Consider the following 12,891-nt stretch of genomic DNA (forward strand, 5'->3'; position numbering starts at 1 on the left):
CTAGTGAGTTTTATTTCTTGATCTTGCCTCAAGCTCCTTTAAGTTTGGAGCAGTAACATAGAGTTACTATTCGTTATTATTTTATTTTCTTAGTTTGTTGTTTATGTTTACTGTAATGAAACGTGTGTTGTAATCTGTGTGTGTTTGTATGTGTCTGGTGAAACGAAATGTGAAGGAATGGTCATGTGAAAAAGAATTTCCTAGAGGGACAATAAAGGTCTAAAGTCTGAAACAACTGAATAGAAGGCTCAGCGTTGACAGGGCTGTTGGATGAATTACTGAAGGAAGACACACACACAGTCCAAGTCAAAGTTCTTTACAATAAATAGTGTTTATTACTGCAGTTATCAATCTAAATTCCAATGGAAAGCATTTCCAGTGTAAGCAAACTGTGGACACTACCACAGCTTGGATAGAGTAGACGTTGAAGTAACTTTATTTTTATTGCACTACACTAAAGCAGAGCAGAAGGCCTGACATTCATTTAAATATCTTTATTTACAATAAAGCAAAATGTGAACTCCTCAAACAAGGAGAAATGTAAACAGGGTTTGTCATTCAGTAAGCTCTTTTTTCTTCTCTCATCTAAAACAAGAAATCTGTAAAATTCGAGTCTTGCTTGAAATCTACATTCAGGATCTAAAGACATACTCTGCTCCGAGTCCAAAGTGGAAGAAAAATAAGGTAGCAAAACCTGCTGTCAAATGTTCACAAGGACATCTGATGTGGTGCGGACTAACTGCTGGGTGCAGTTAATCAAGTGTCCACTTGGAGGTGCTGGTCTGACGTGGCAGAGGGGAAGTAAGAGGGTCCAGTATCATCATGCAGGAGACCCAGCACTCATTCTTTTTCCTTTACTGTGCAGTGAAAACCAAACACCAGCTGACAACCTGGAAATAAGAGAAACTACATGGCAAGTCCTGGAAAACATTCAACACTGCGTTTTATGTCTTACTTTTATGTTTTACTGCTAGAATCTTATTTTCTACACTTGTTTCAGTCATTTCTGTCATGGCAACTCTTTGTCTTTCCTTTGATCCTTTGATGGGCTTTGATTTGGGGGGAAAAGAAAAACAGACATTACTATAGCCTAATGTTTCCAATTAAAGTGACTTGGCCATCGAAAGACTTGAAGTGAATGAAAGACTTCTCTTCTATCAAATAACCTGCTCTTGATGTTAAAGTGCACTACTGGTTTATTACTGCTGCTGCTGCTCCTCACATTTTCACATACGTTTAAAATCAAATTAAACTTTATTAAATTATTTCTTTTACACCCGCATAATTAGCTACTAAATGAATTAAAATTCTACTTGGGAATGATAATTATTTGTAATTAATTTTCAATGAAAAATTATTGTGTGAGTTTTTTTGAGACTTATACAAAACAAACATGTTACTTTATGCATGGAGGATATGGTTTGTAGTCTGGGACATCTCTGTTGAGACACATTTTACCCTTAACTAAAATAACTGCAGCTCTTGTGATTTTTCACTCACTCATAATATGATTTTTGATAATCTTTTCCATTAATTGTGTAGCCCTCATAATTTTTGAAACATTGGCTCTGATTTTAGATGGAGGTCGACCAAAGCAGACTTCTCATCTCACAAGTTTCATCATGATACGATATTAAATCGATTCAATGTAAAACGATTTGATGTTTGTCGATATCACAAAGCATCTTATCTAAAAAAAATTAAAAATAAAAATAGGCCTCCTGTTTATTGTGAAGTGTCACATCCTGAGTTATCGAGCTTACAATTTCACATTGAAAGAAAACTGAAAGAATATTAAATTCCTTTTTTTAGTGTAAGATTTAAGTGTGATCTTTACCACTATTTAGAGTCTCAAAGTAAATATTTTGTAAATGCAAATGAAATATGAAAATGCTGCAGTGATACTCATCACATGCCTGGGGAATTTCAAAATAAAGGCACATCTGAGAAATGATCATGTACAGTATTGATGCCTGATCAGTGTTTTCATTTTGGATTGATGGTATTGACTCGTCGATCATTGAATCCATGTATGGATGCCGATCGATGTAGGCCTATGGTTACAAACCTAACTCCTGCGACATGGCTGTCGATTATATTATATTTTAGCACTATAGCTCATTAACTAATTAAGCAAACATTATCTCCATCTCTCTTTGGTAGGAAACGCTAAGACTAAGACTGACTTTATTTTTTTCCAGATGACTTGATTTTAAAAGTAGATGAAAGTAGATATTGGAGTACTTTAACAAATGCTACCTGTCCCAGAGGATGTGTTACACAGAGGACATTATTCTTCTTTCATTCTCTGGAAAGAGACTGTTATTTCCTGTTTTGTCATATTTAATGTTACAAGAGAAAAGGCGTTAGGAAGATGACCACCAAATGACAATAGGCCTACTAATTGCAACAGGCTTTTTTAAAGGTCACCTACAACAACTCAACCTTAACCACTGCAGTTTCTACTCATTCAATTCCTTACCCCTTAGATTTTTTGTTTTTATTTTGGAAAGGTTGCCTAAAAAATGTTACACATTGCTCCAAAGCTCAACACACACTGCTCCATCCTGACTGACCAGCTGTGCCTAGTTACGGTTGCTAAGCTATGATTGGATAATCCCTGTACAGGGGATGGGTTTATCTTATGTTAAATTCCTTTTGCTTGACATGGTAAATAAAACCTCACACACAAGTCACAAACAGAGTGGAATAATCTCTGTTTCTCAGTGTCTGGTTGTACCAGTTGGTGCGTTCAGGGCCACTCCTTGTGATGGGCCCTGTCCTTCTTCTTCTTCTCGTTTTTCTCTTTCTGCAGTCTCTCCAGCTCGGCCTCGTACATCATCTCCTGGATCAGGTATTTCTCCCTGCGCATACGGTCCCGCAGGTCCTTGGGAAGGTCTGGGATCAGGTACGCGATCAGGGTCTTGATGGCAAAGACCATGTGCTGAAAAAAAACCAAAGCATGTTATCTTGAATGTTAACTAACACAAACTATATTATATTGGAAAAAGACATGCTTTCTATTTTAAAAGAATCAAGTTTTTGTAGCCCACCGGTCCATATGGACTGTACAGAGGAGCTGCAGCAACGTGACTCTAACAAAGGAGAAAGAAATAATGTCCTGTTCTCTGATATTATGTTTTAAAAGCTTAAATTTGAAAGCAGTGTAATCCTATCTGGAGGAGAGAAGTGTCACAGGATTGCACTAGTTATGTAACAGCGATGACACTGGTTGGGCTTCCTGGACAGGTCATAAATGAGGCCTGAGTGTTATGACCTATGAGTTAGGAATAGTTGCATCTGCATTAACTGACTGATAGTTGGTTTTCCAACATTCATTCTCCCTTTACCTGCTCTGATCTCTAGTAACACCAGGTGTTTTAGCCGCTAATGTCCTGCCAACTAGTTGCTCATTTTATCTGTCAGCTGTTTGGTGCTCAGTGCAGGCAGTACACAGCAGGTTTATCAGAATTTATTTAGCTGAAATCACCTGCTGCATCTGGCACTGAGGTCGATGAGAACAGAGAGAGTGAACCAAAACAGCAGGGCTACATGACACAAAACCACAGCCAGGACACTAAAATGCTCCATAGAGCTGAAGGCAACTGCAGATTGAGGCCGTGGATTTGACATTGTGAGCTGAATCTTTCATACTAGACATAACAATAGTAAAGTAGTAATTTGATCCATTGCAAGGCAAGTACAGATTTAATCCAGTTTTGAGAACTTGCTTTTTTCCTGTCTATGTAGTTTGGGATTTAACAAGATTATCTATGTTAAGTGGTCTAGGGTCTAGTCAGGTCAGTGAGGAAAACACAGAACATAAGAAGCAGAACATTCAAGTTAAACCCTGCAGTTAGTCCAGCTGTGACTGTAACACTCCTCCAGCCCAGTAAGTCAAAGTCTTGATAAATCTGTAAGACCTTTTGAAACTGATGTCAGTGCCAGTTTGAATTAATCAGAGTTAAAAGGGCACACTACACCTTTAAGTCACTTTAAAGGTCCCATGCAGTATAAATGTAGATATGTTTTTTTTAATTAAAAAGCAGCTCTAGGTTATTTATTAATACCCTCAGTCCACAGAGAAATACACAGTCTGTATTCATAAACTGAGCCTTAAAAGAATCCGTTAGGACTTCTGTAACTTTATGATGTCACAACAACACATTCGCATCCAGCCATGCAATCAGAAGAGAGGCTAACAGCCTCCTCCCTTCTGGACCTCCTCGAAAACGAGATGGCTGCTCATCTCAAGGGGCTATCCGTAAATAAATCTGAAATATGATTGGCTCAATGACCTGTTGTATTAGAGCTCCAGAGAGAAGTCTGAGATAGGAGATGTAAAACTACACTCAGGTGTTTTGTGGTTTATAGATTGTTTCATCAAACAGCACTCCAAACAACACACAAGAGAACTGTCACATACGAACGTTTACGACTTCATCACCAGACGTCTAAATAATGTCTTAATCAGTCCGGAGCAAATTTGAGCAGAAGATGATGTAGATGGACACTTATGGTTGGAGACAGAAATATAAAAGCCATTGACGAAGCAATGCCAAGGAATCCAATTCCAAACCCAGCCTCCTGTCCGGAGTCATTTATCACAGCCTGGAAACACTGACCTCAAAAACAATAATGAATGCCAGTCGGGCTGCCAGGACGTGCCAGAACTGCAGGGTGTATGAGTAGGGCTCAGCTGAGTCTGGAGGCTCCCTGTAGTCACGGTACCTGGTGGGTCAGAGCTTAGGTCAGTGCTCATCACAGAACAATTCAACACATCACTAACACTCAGCTAATGATGCTAATATTAAGATCCAAAATAACTTGAAACATGTTTTTAATTTCAGCATGGAAAATCTGCATAGTTGTGGTTCATATTTTATTCGGAGCACAGCGAGAGCCCCCGTGTGTGTTGTTCAAATGGGATCATTAATAAAATGATGGATGAACACACAATATAGGTCAAGTAATCCATGTTGGAGTTGCACAAATCCCGTTAAAAATTAACACATTTCTGAGATATTTTTGTGCAACAAATACTCAACATTAATCTTGCAGTTAATGGTATATTTGTAATGTCATGCTTGAGAACCTTAAACACACTATACCTGCAGTACTTCACAGCTTCACCAAAAAGCATGGAGCCATTAGAACTGGGTTGAGACCTCATCTCAAAGTCCGACACCCGGAAAATTGAGAGGCTGGCGTTGACGTAACCCATCATACAACTGAGGGACACACAGGAAATTATTTTATCTAGCAATTACAGTAAAAAAAAGAAAGAAAAAAACATAAATAATAACAATGAGTGTTGGACTTGACTTCACTCACCCCTCCCCTGCACGGCCCTGACCAGCACATGGACCATACTTGTAGGCATAAACAAGGCGAGGGATGAAGTCTGAGGTAACAGCGATGACGAAGGCGTTAGTGATGACGGACAGGATGCCAATGCCTTCCAGAATGCCATACCAGATCCCTGCCACAAACACACAGATTCATTGTAACAACACATTCAAAGAAAACAGGAAAAGTGTCCTTTGTAACTGAGAAAAAAGAAATTTGAAAATTGTAGATACCACTCATTTACCTATGTCTTTGGCTTGTGATGGCAGAGGGCGCCGCCACTGTGTGACAAACTTGTAGGCGTCTAAACGGATCTCAATGATGTTGTTGAGCAGAGCTAAGAGCGGAGCCAGAGGGAAGGCTGCCACAAAGATGGTGGTGAAGCCAAACTGTAAGACTGAAACACAAGCACAGAGAAGCTTTACATCCCATTTTTCTTCAGGGACGAGTTATAATATAGACAACCAGAAACATGTGAATGGCGACACAGGAGGAAACACATTGAAGTTCAGAGTCCAGGCTTGCTGTTGAAACAATGCTCCATCATCATGTACACAGAGGCTAACGTTAGCTTGTTTCAGCCAAGTCATTAGCAGAGTTTACATTGTTTAGCGCTTCAGTTCACTCACTAGCACTTTGAGCAGTAGCCTGGTGTTCGGTGTTAACACACTGTTGACCTGAGGGAACCTGCAGATCCTTTTTTTATGGCTTTGACTTTATCACACAACCAATTCTTCCCTTGTTTACGTAAATATATTGAAATAAAATAAAAATATCAATATTACAAACATGTTGATATCAATAGAGAGCGGGGAGAAAATGCTAAAGCTCTGCTTAGATTCATTTCACTGCAAATCATTGTCAAGATTACATAACAGGGGCTGCAGCTGCTACATCACCAAATGAAAAAATGTATTAGGACCTACTGCTCAAAAATGGTATGATATAAGATTAAACAGTGGCGTGCGTTTGGGATATCCTAAAAATATAAACCTGATCACATGGTCAAGTTGTGGGTTTCTCAGTACTAAAGGCCAAATACATGCGCTAGCCTACTGTGTTGGTCGTTATAGTCAGCTAAGAAATTTAAATAAAGCTGGTTATGGTTAAACACTTTAATCGTGCATGTTTTTGTTTTACTTTTTCATGAATATTGTTTGAAGATACTGGGTTTTAAAAGGATGAACTTGAGTACAAGACAGGATGCATTTTTAGACCTCATGAAATGTTGCCTCCATCCAAATAGCACCCACAGAATTACACCCAGGGAAGCCCTTAACACAGTTTTGTAACAATGGATAAACTGCACTTGAGTTAACACCTCATAACTTATAAACAGTTATAAACAGTGTGATAGTCAGTGCCAAATACTAGATACTATAGTACACTAGAAATTGAAGCTGATCTTGATGCACTGGCAGTGATGCTGATACCAAGATCATCAGTTGGCCAGTCATCAATAAGTTATAACCCCCCCCTGTTGACCCACCCTGCCCAAGTTCCACTGGCAAAGATGCATCCAGCCATACAAGCTACCCGGACCCTTAGCAACAACTGACCTTTCTAATGGGGTCAGAGACACACCTACTGCCCTTAAAGAAAAGCCAGTGGCCATTGCTCTCACAACAATGTCCATACAATTATCAATTATTTGCCAGTTGGCAGTGGTGACAGACCATCGTCTGACACTGTCCCACCTTGTCAAGCTGCAGCCTCTGTCTTCAAATGATGGAGCTGCAGTTGTATAACACCTGATGATCCTAAGAGTACTGAGACTGGCCCTGATATGAACTGTATTTCGATGGATTGGCAATGGGTGTGTTCAATAAAAAAATGCACATAAAAATGTGAATATATATGGTTTATTATTTTAATGAATTCAAATTAATTTTGGATGTAAAAAACTGGGTTGGCCATGTGGGATTATTGTGGGTTTTGCCCTGCAGTGCCCACACTGTCCCACGGCAAACCCACAGCTACCCACAGAGAGCCCACACAGGCATGTTTGCTAACCGTGTTTGCGGTACAACATACTCATCTCCAGGTATTCATCAAAGAGTCCATAGGCATTCATTGGCTGCAGGTTGTAATCCTTCTCCCACTGTGGGAAGCTGGCCTTGGCCTTCTGTCCATACTCTCTCCTCAGCCTCCGCCGCGTCCACCAGTTCTGGATCAGTCTAAAAAACAACCACAAGCATCATGATACTGTATGTTTTACATAGGCAGATTAAAAGAAAAACAACAACTTGGAACTCACGGGTAGCCAAGCTCCATGAAGTTATTCCAGGTCTGTTTTAGCACCATGATGATCCCCATCTGCATGCACAGGTCAATGAGACAGCCACTGGGGTGGCACTGCAAAGATACAGAGATACAGAGGGTCAAATGTAGTTCAGTCTTGACTAACAATGATCAGTGTCTCCATCCTCAAGTGTTGTAACCCTAACTCATTGGACTGTTGCTAAGCTTCTGTATTTCTAGCAGATGGACACATTCTCTGGCTGTGTCTCCCACACCCAATACAGTAGACAATTTATATGCAATGTATTAAATCTTAATAGTATTCTGTAAAACCTTTGGCATCAATTCGCCATCATGATGAATCACAGCACGGACCAATGGTGGAGACGTTTGTCAAGTGGTGTGATGAGCCTTTCCTCCAGCTAAATACATCAAAGGTCAAGGACATGGTTACTGACTCTATGACCAAAGAAAATCAAGTGTTTAATATTGTTAACAGCCATGTGATTTTCATAAAATACAAGACATATGATGGAGCTCTGGTTGGTTGGTGGTGCATAGAAACATCATTAGAGGTTATTACTGGCTCCATCAGATTGAGCTTTATCAAGATGGAGAGCTGCTAAAGTCTCCAGTGTGACACACACTGAACTGGCTGTTCTTCTCCTCCATGTGTTAACTCGTGTATTTATTAACAAATGGATTATAGAATAGATTGTTTTTGCATCTGTAGAGCATTGTCTACTTCTGTTATCAGAGTGTGAGATAGAAATAAATTAGAAATACCTTACACGGGTACTTTTGCCAGCTCATTTACATTAAGTACACATTACAGGGCTACACTGTACTGTAACTCCACTTTATATTCAGTTCATTCATTTATGCATGTTCTTTTTGTACAACCTTTCAGACTAACTATAAACCCTGAGGCTTTTAGCAGCTCTGCAAACACTCATTTAAGGTGCTATACCCTCCGAGCACTATTGTGACACTGCACGGCTACATAAAGGCTGACTGAAGCTACCCTTGTACCGAACATGTCTCATTACAGAGTTTTTTTTTCCATTTCCACTCCTTACAGCTCAGGGAACAAGCAGGAGCACATTAGCTCAGCACCTAAAAGCGCCAGCTCAGGGCCTCTGTCCCCTTAGACCACTTCAGTGTGTATTATTTCCCTGCGCATTCCCATAAGTACCGCAGGCAGCAAACTCTTTACTGCTGATGGGGGTTAAATGCCTGGTGGTTGGGCGTGCTGTAATAGCTTAATGTCCAATTTAGGAATACTTGGATCCATAGGGCTTTGCTGTTATTGTCCCATGGTGATGCAAATTAATGACTCACTTCTTCCAGTTTCCAGCGGTTGATGAGGCGTAGATATGCACCGGGCCGGCCTGTGAATCTGTCAACAAAGGAAAAGGTGCTATCACGTCAGGTATCAGGTGAGAGTCCTTGACATCTCTGCTTAAAGCTGTGTACACTGGCACGCCTGACTAGTTTATCTACCTTTTTTTTTTTTAAACTATGTTCCTCAAGGAGCCTCTGAGATGACAGAGTAAACTGTGGTCTGCCCTGTCTGTCTATAGGCATATCTCAGATGATACACACTACACTTCTGTTTCACCCAGAGAGCTCAGTTTCATGTTTGTGAATTTGACTATGACAGGATCCCCATGGAAATGAGCATTCATGATTGACCTTACAGTAGCTGACCTGATGGTCACCATGAACTTCCTGTGACTTCAGCAGCAGAGTATTAAATGAGTCAAGATGGACAACAGTCTCCTTTCTATAGCACGAGTGAACACAATTGTCACAATGTGCGGCAATCACATGACTGTTGTCACAGAGGTTGTTCATGGTCATAGCTGCCAGAGCAGAGCTAACTGTAGCTGCCTGACTCAGAAAACTGAGGGCACCTTGCGCTCATGATGTTTTAATCTAAGTGAGTCCCTGTAGATTTTTATGAGTCACCTGTTTATATTTCATTAGGGCTTTAAATTCTGTGCAGTAAAAGGCATGGCATCTTTAAGTGACAGGTTGGTGCATGCAACAAAGTCTCACCTCTATACAGTACATGTCTTTGAGGCAGACAATGCCTAAATGGTGAGTTTCTACAGAAACCCGTGGGTGAGGTCATGGAGGCTAGATCCATCTTTATCTACACGCCACATAAAGTTTAATGCACCTAATATCATCATATACCATCACATTACTCACTGCAGTAATGTCTCCCCATTGGTTGTTGGGGTACAGTAAGCTGTAGAACAGTGATTTCCAAAGTAATTATTACACCTCTGCATGACTTGCTCACCTTCCCAAAAAGAAGGCGATGTAGAAGGTTGAACTGTTGAGGTTGACAAACTGAAACAGGAACATCTTGAGAGTAAAGCTGTTATCCCACTCTGACTCTGTCCTCGGCTGCTCTGTGGACGCACAGAGAGAGAAATGTGGAACGGTCACATGAACGTATAAAATGAGACACATAGATATGGATGTATGGATGTATTCTTTCACTCATCCACACAAAGTCTAGATGAAAAAAGTAGGGATGAAAAAAGAGTCATATCAAAGTCAACTGATATTAATAATATTAATGTAAAACAGTAATTAAGCCTGCAATTAAAACACTGTTTCAGCTTTTATCACATTCAGCCTGTTGGTGCAGTTGACTTACCTAAATTGGTGAGAAGAAGAGCAACTTTTTCATAGAGCTAGAAAAGACATAAATAAAAGTTTTTTTTAATCATTTAAAATGCAAAATATGTAGCATTTTTCTATGCGTCATGGTCATGAAGTGCGAAGTGTTGGATGGTCATTGCCTGTCAGTGAGCAGCAGGTACTTACCACGTTGAGTAGCATGATGATGCAGAAGTTGATGCAGACCGCTGTGCCCGTGGTCGCCACCTGAGAGTTGTTCCTGATGAGAGCCCAGCCGAACGCTGCGAAGGTGCTGACGGTGATCACGCGGTAAATGACGATGCCAAACACAGTGGCGATCACCAGCAGGATCTGTGATGTCATAGTCACATGAAAAACACAACCTTGATTTTGTGCAATTCTGTGCTCGGAAACACCGATCAGATGATGACTCTTTGCCATTTGAAAATAACACACATTTGGATTTTGTGACAAAGATTATTTACATTTACGGAGAACAAAAGTTGTCCTAGTATGGAACCCTGGGTCACACCCCTGCAATAGCTACACATCAAGAAATGGATTTGAAAATATGACTCTCGTCTATACAGGAAATGTGGTTACACGACTTTCCATTAAATAAGAGAGGCTGTACTGTATGACTGCCTAAATACAAACAATGACATCTACTTGTTGACATCTATTTACCCCTGACACGCACCATGAAGAAGATTCCAGAAGCTGAGACGACGAGGCGACTGTATTTGTCAGTGAAGGCTTGGTAAGGCTCAGGCTTCCCAGATATGGGGTTCATCCTCTCCTTCTTGGAATATTTGGCCTCAAACTGAGGGCGAATTTCATCCTGAAAACAATGGACAAGACACAAATTATCAAAATAAATGTAAGAGAAAATAATGGACATCGTTTGTGAAACAATAATAGAGAAACTATCCTAAAATTAAAATTAAGCCGAGCATTAGTTCTGAATATTTTAATCTTAGCTTATTATAGGGACATAGATTTTGTTCATTTAACCTGTTGAAGAGGTTATTGGTTAAAAACTAGTGCAGGAACAAACTATTTATGAACAATAGCTCTTAATAATTTGGTAACATTTAACATGAGCTCATTTAGTTGGAGCCCCAGGATGTTCAAGATTAATTAATTATACAAATAAATGAGTAATTTATATAAACAAACCAATAAATTATAAATTTGATAAATTGCAAAATTCACTGTATTCATTCAGATATATCTGAATAATAATACCATTTCATCATTAATAGTTTCATAAAAGCATCTTTAACATTGAACATTTAATCTTCAGAGTCACTAGGTAGCTAGCTAGCTGTTGGGCTAGTTAGGACTGTTAGGCAGCTGGTAAATAGTTATTCAGATGAGTTATCATTTCTGTGGTTTCTGGTATTGTTGTTTATCATAATTAATGGGAGCTAATTGGCCTTATTTATTAGATTTTAATGAGCCTACTCAAGTTAGACAGGCAGGAGGCATGTGAACAATCTTACAACCTTATGCAATTGACTGGTGATTTTTGGTAGCCTACATTTTGGAGAAGTTAGCTCTCTGATTGGCATTCTCAAGTTGAGCACATTAATCAATTGTCAACACCATTTATTAACAACCATTCAACATGATGGGACAAACAAAAGTGGAATCAGAGAGTTCATCATCTCGGTCTTGTCGTTTGTTCTGTAAAGCAGACTGAGACTCTGAGTCATTTTCACACCCACAGACATCAGTCTGTCAAAGAACACATTTACCAGCTCCAGTGTGACGGACAGACAAGGGCTTGAGGCAAGAACATTATACACTCCCCAAAATGTCTGACTCAAGCAAATTACACTGACGGATGCGTGGGGGGTTTGAGTCTCTAACAGCCTTTATTGTACAAGTGTTAAAATTGTCCATGTTCAGTGAGTCATAAATTGATAGTCTGAATTTGATAGACTCTCTAGGTCCAGGCTCTCAGGACAACGATTCCACGTTTTTAAATATACTGACTGAGTGAAACACGACGTCAGCAAAGATCTCTCAAAGGCAGAACTGCTGTGAAAACCTCTACAGGAAGTCATCCATCCATCCATCCATACATAGCTACATCCATCCATCCATCCATCCATCCATCCATCCATCCATCCATCCATCCATCCATACATACATACATACATACATACATACATACATACATACATACATACATACATACATACATACATACATACATACATACATACATACATACATACACACACACACACACACACACACACACACACACACACACACGCGCACGCACGCACACACACACACACACACACACACACACACACACACACACACACACATACATACACACACAAAATTACAAAACTGAAATATACCGATCAGGCATAACATTCTAACCTGCTGTCTAATACTGTGTTGGTCCCTTTTGCTGCCAAATACACAACAAACTGTGCTGCACAGTGTATCCGGACAGCTTCCTATCAGAAGCAGCATGAACTTGTTCAGCAGTGTGAGCAACAGTAGCTGGTCTGTTGGATGGGAGCACACAGGCCATGCAGCCTTCTCTCTCCACGTGTATCAATGAGCCTGTGGCCGCTTCACCACTGTTCCTTCCTTGGACCAACTTCTGATAGATCC

The 12,891-nt window shown here is 40.0% G+C and overlaps 1 protein-coding gene across 1 annotated transcript in view; it reads right to left on the minus strand.

The window, feature by feature from the left end:
• Positions 1 to 500: 500 nt before the first annotated feature.
• LOC311006375 (anoctamin-4-like) overlaps positions 501 to 12,891 on the minus strand; it is a 54,426-nt gene continuing 42,035 nt past the window's right edge. The window contains exons 17-29 of the mRNA XM_083999192.1: positions 10,949 to 11,089; positions 10,435 to 10,599; positions 10,265 to 10,301; positions 9,902 to 10,013; positions 8,932 to 8,989; positions 7,607 to 7,704; positions 7,384 to 7,526; positions 5,594 to 5,746; positions 5,335 to 5,482; positions 5,112 to 5,231; positions 4,626 to 4,731; positions 2,741 to 2,944; positions 501 to 890 (exon numbers count right to left, since the gene is read on the minus strand). Of these exons, the coding sequence (XP_083855318.1) occupies positions 2,753 to 2,944; positions 4,626 to 4,731; positions 5,112 to 5,231; positions 5,335 to 5,482; positions 5,594 to 5,746; positions 7,384 to 7,526; positions 7,607 to 7,704; positions 8,932 to 8,989; positions 9,902 to 10,013; positions 10,265 to 10,301; positions 10,435 to 10,599; positions 10,949 to 11,089 (1,473 nt within the window). The 3' untranslated portion in view covers positions 501 to 890; positions 2,741 to 2,752. The remainder of the gene's footprint in view (positions 891 to 2,740; positions 2,945 to 4,625; positions 4,732 to 5,111; positions 5,232 to 5,334; positions 5,483 to 5,593; positions 5,747 to 7,383; positions 7,527 to 7,606; positions 7,705 to 8,931; positions 8,990 to 9,901; positions 10,014 to 10,264; positions 10,302 to 10,434; positions 10,600 to 10,948; positions 11,090 to 12,891) is intronic.

The sequence above is a fragment of the Trachurus trachurus genome (assembly GCF_905171665.1).
Source record: "Trachurus trachurus genome assembly, chromosome: 23".
Taxonomy (NCBI): Eukaryota; Metazoa; Chordata; class Actinopteri; order Carangiformes; family Carangidae; genus Trachurus; species Trachurus trachurus.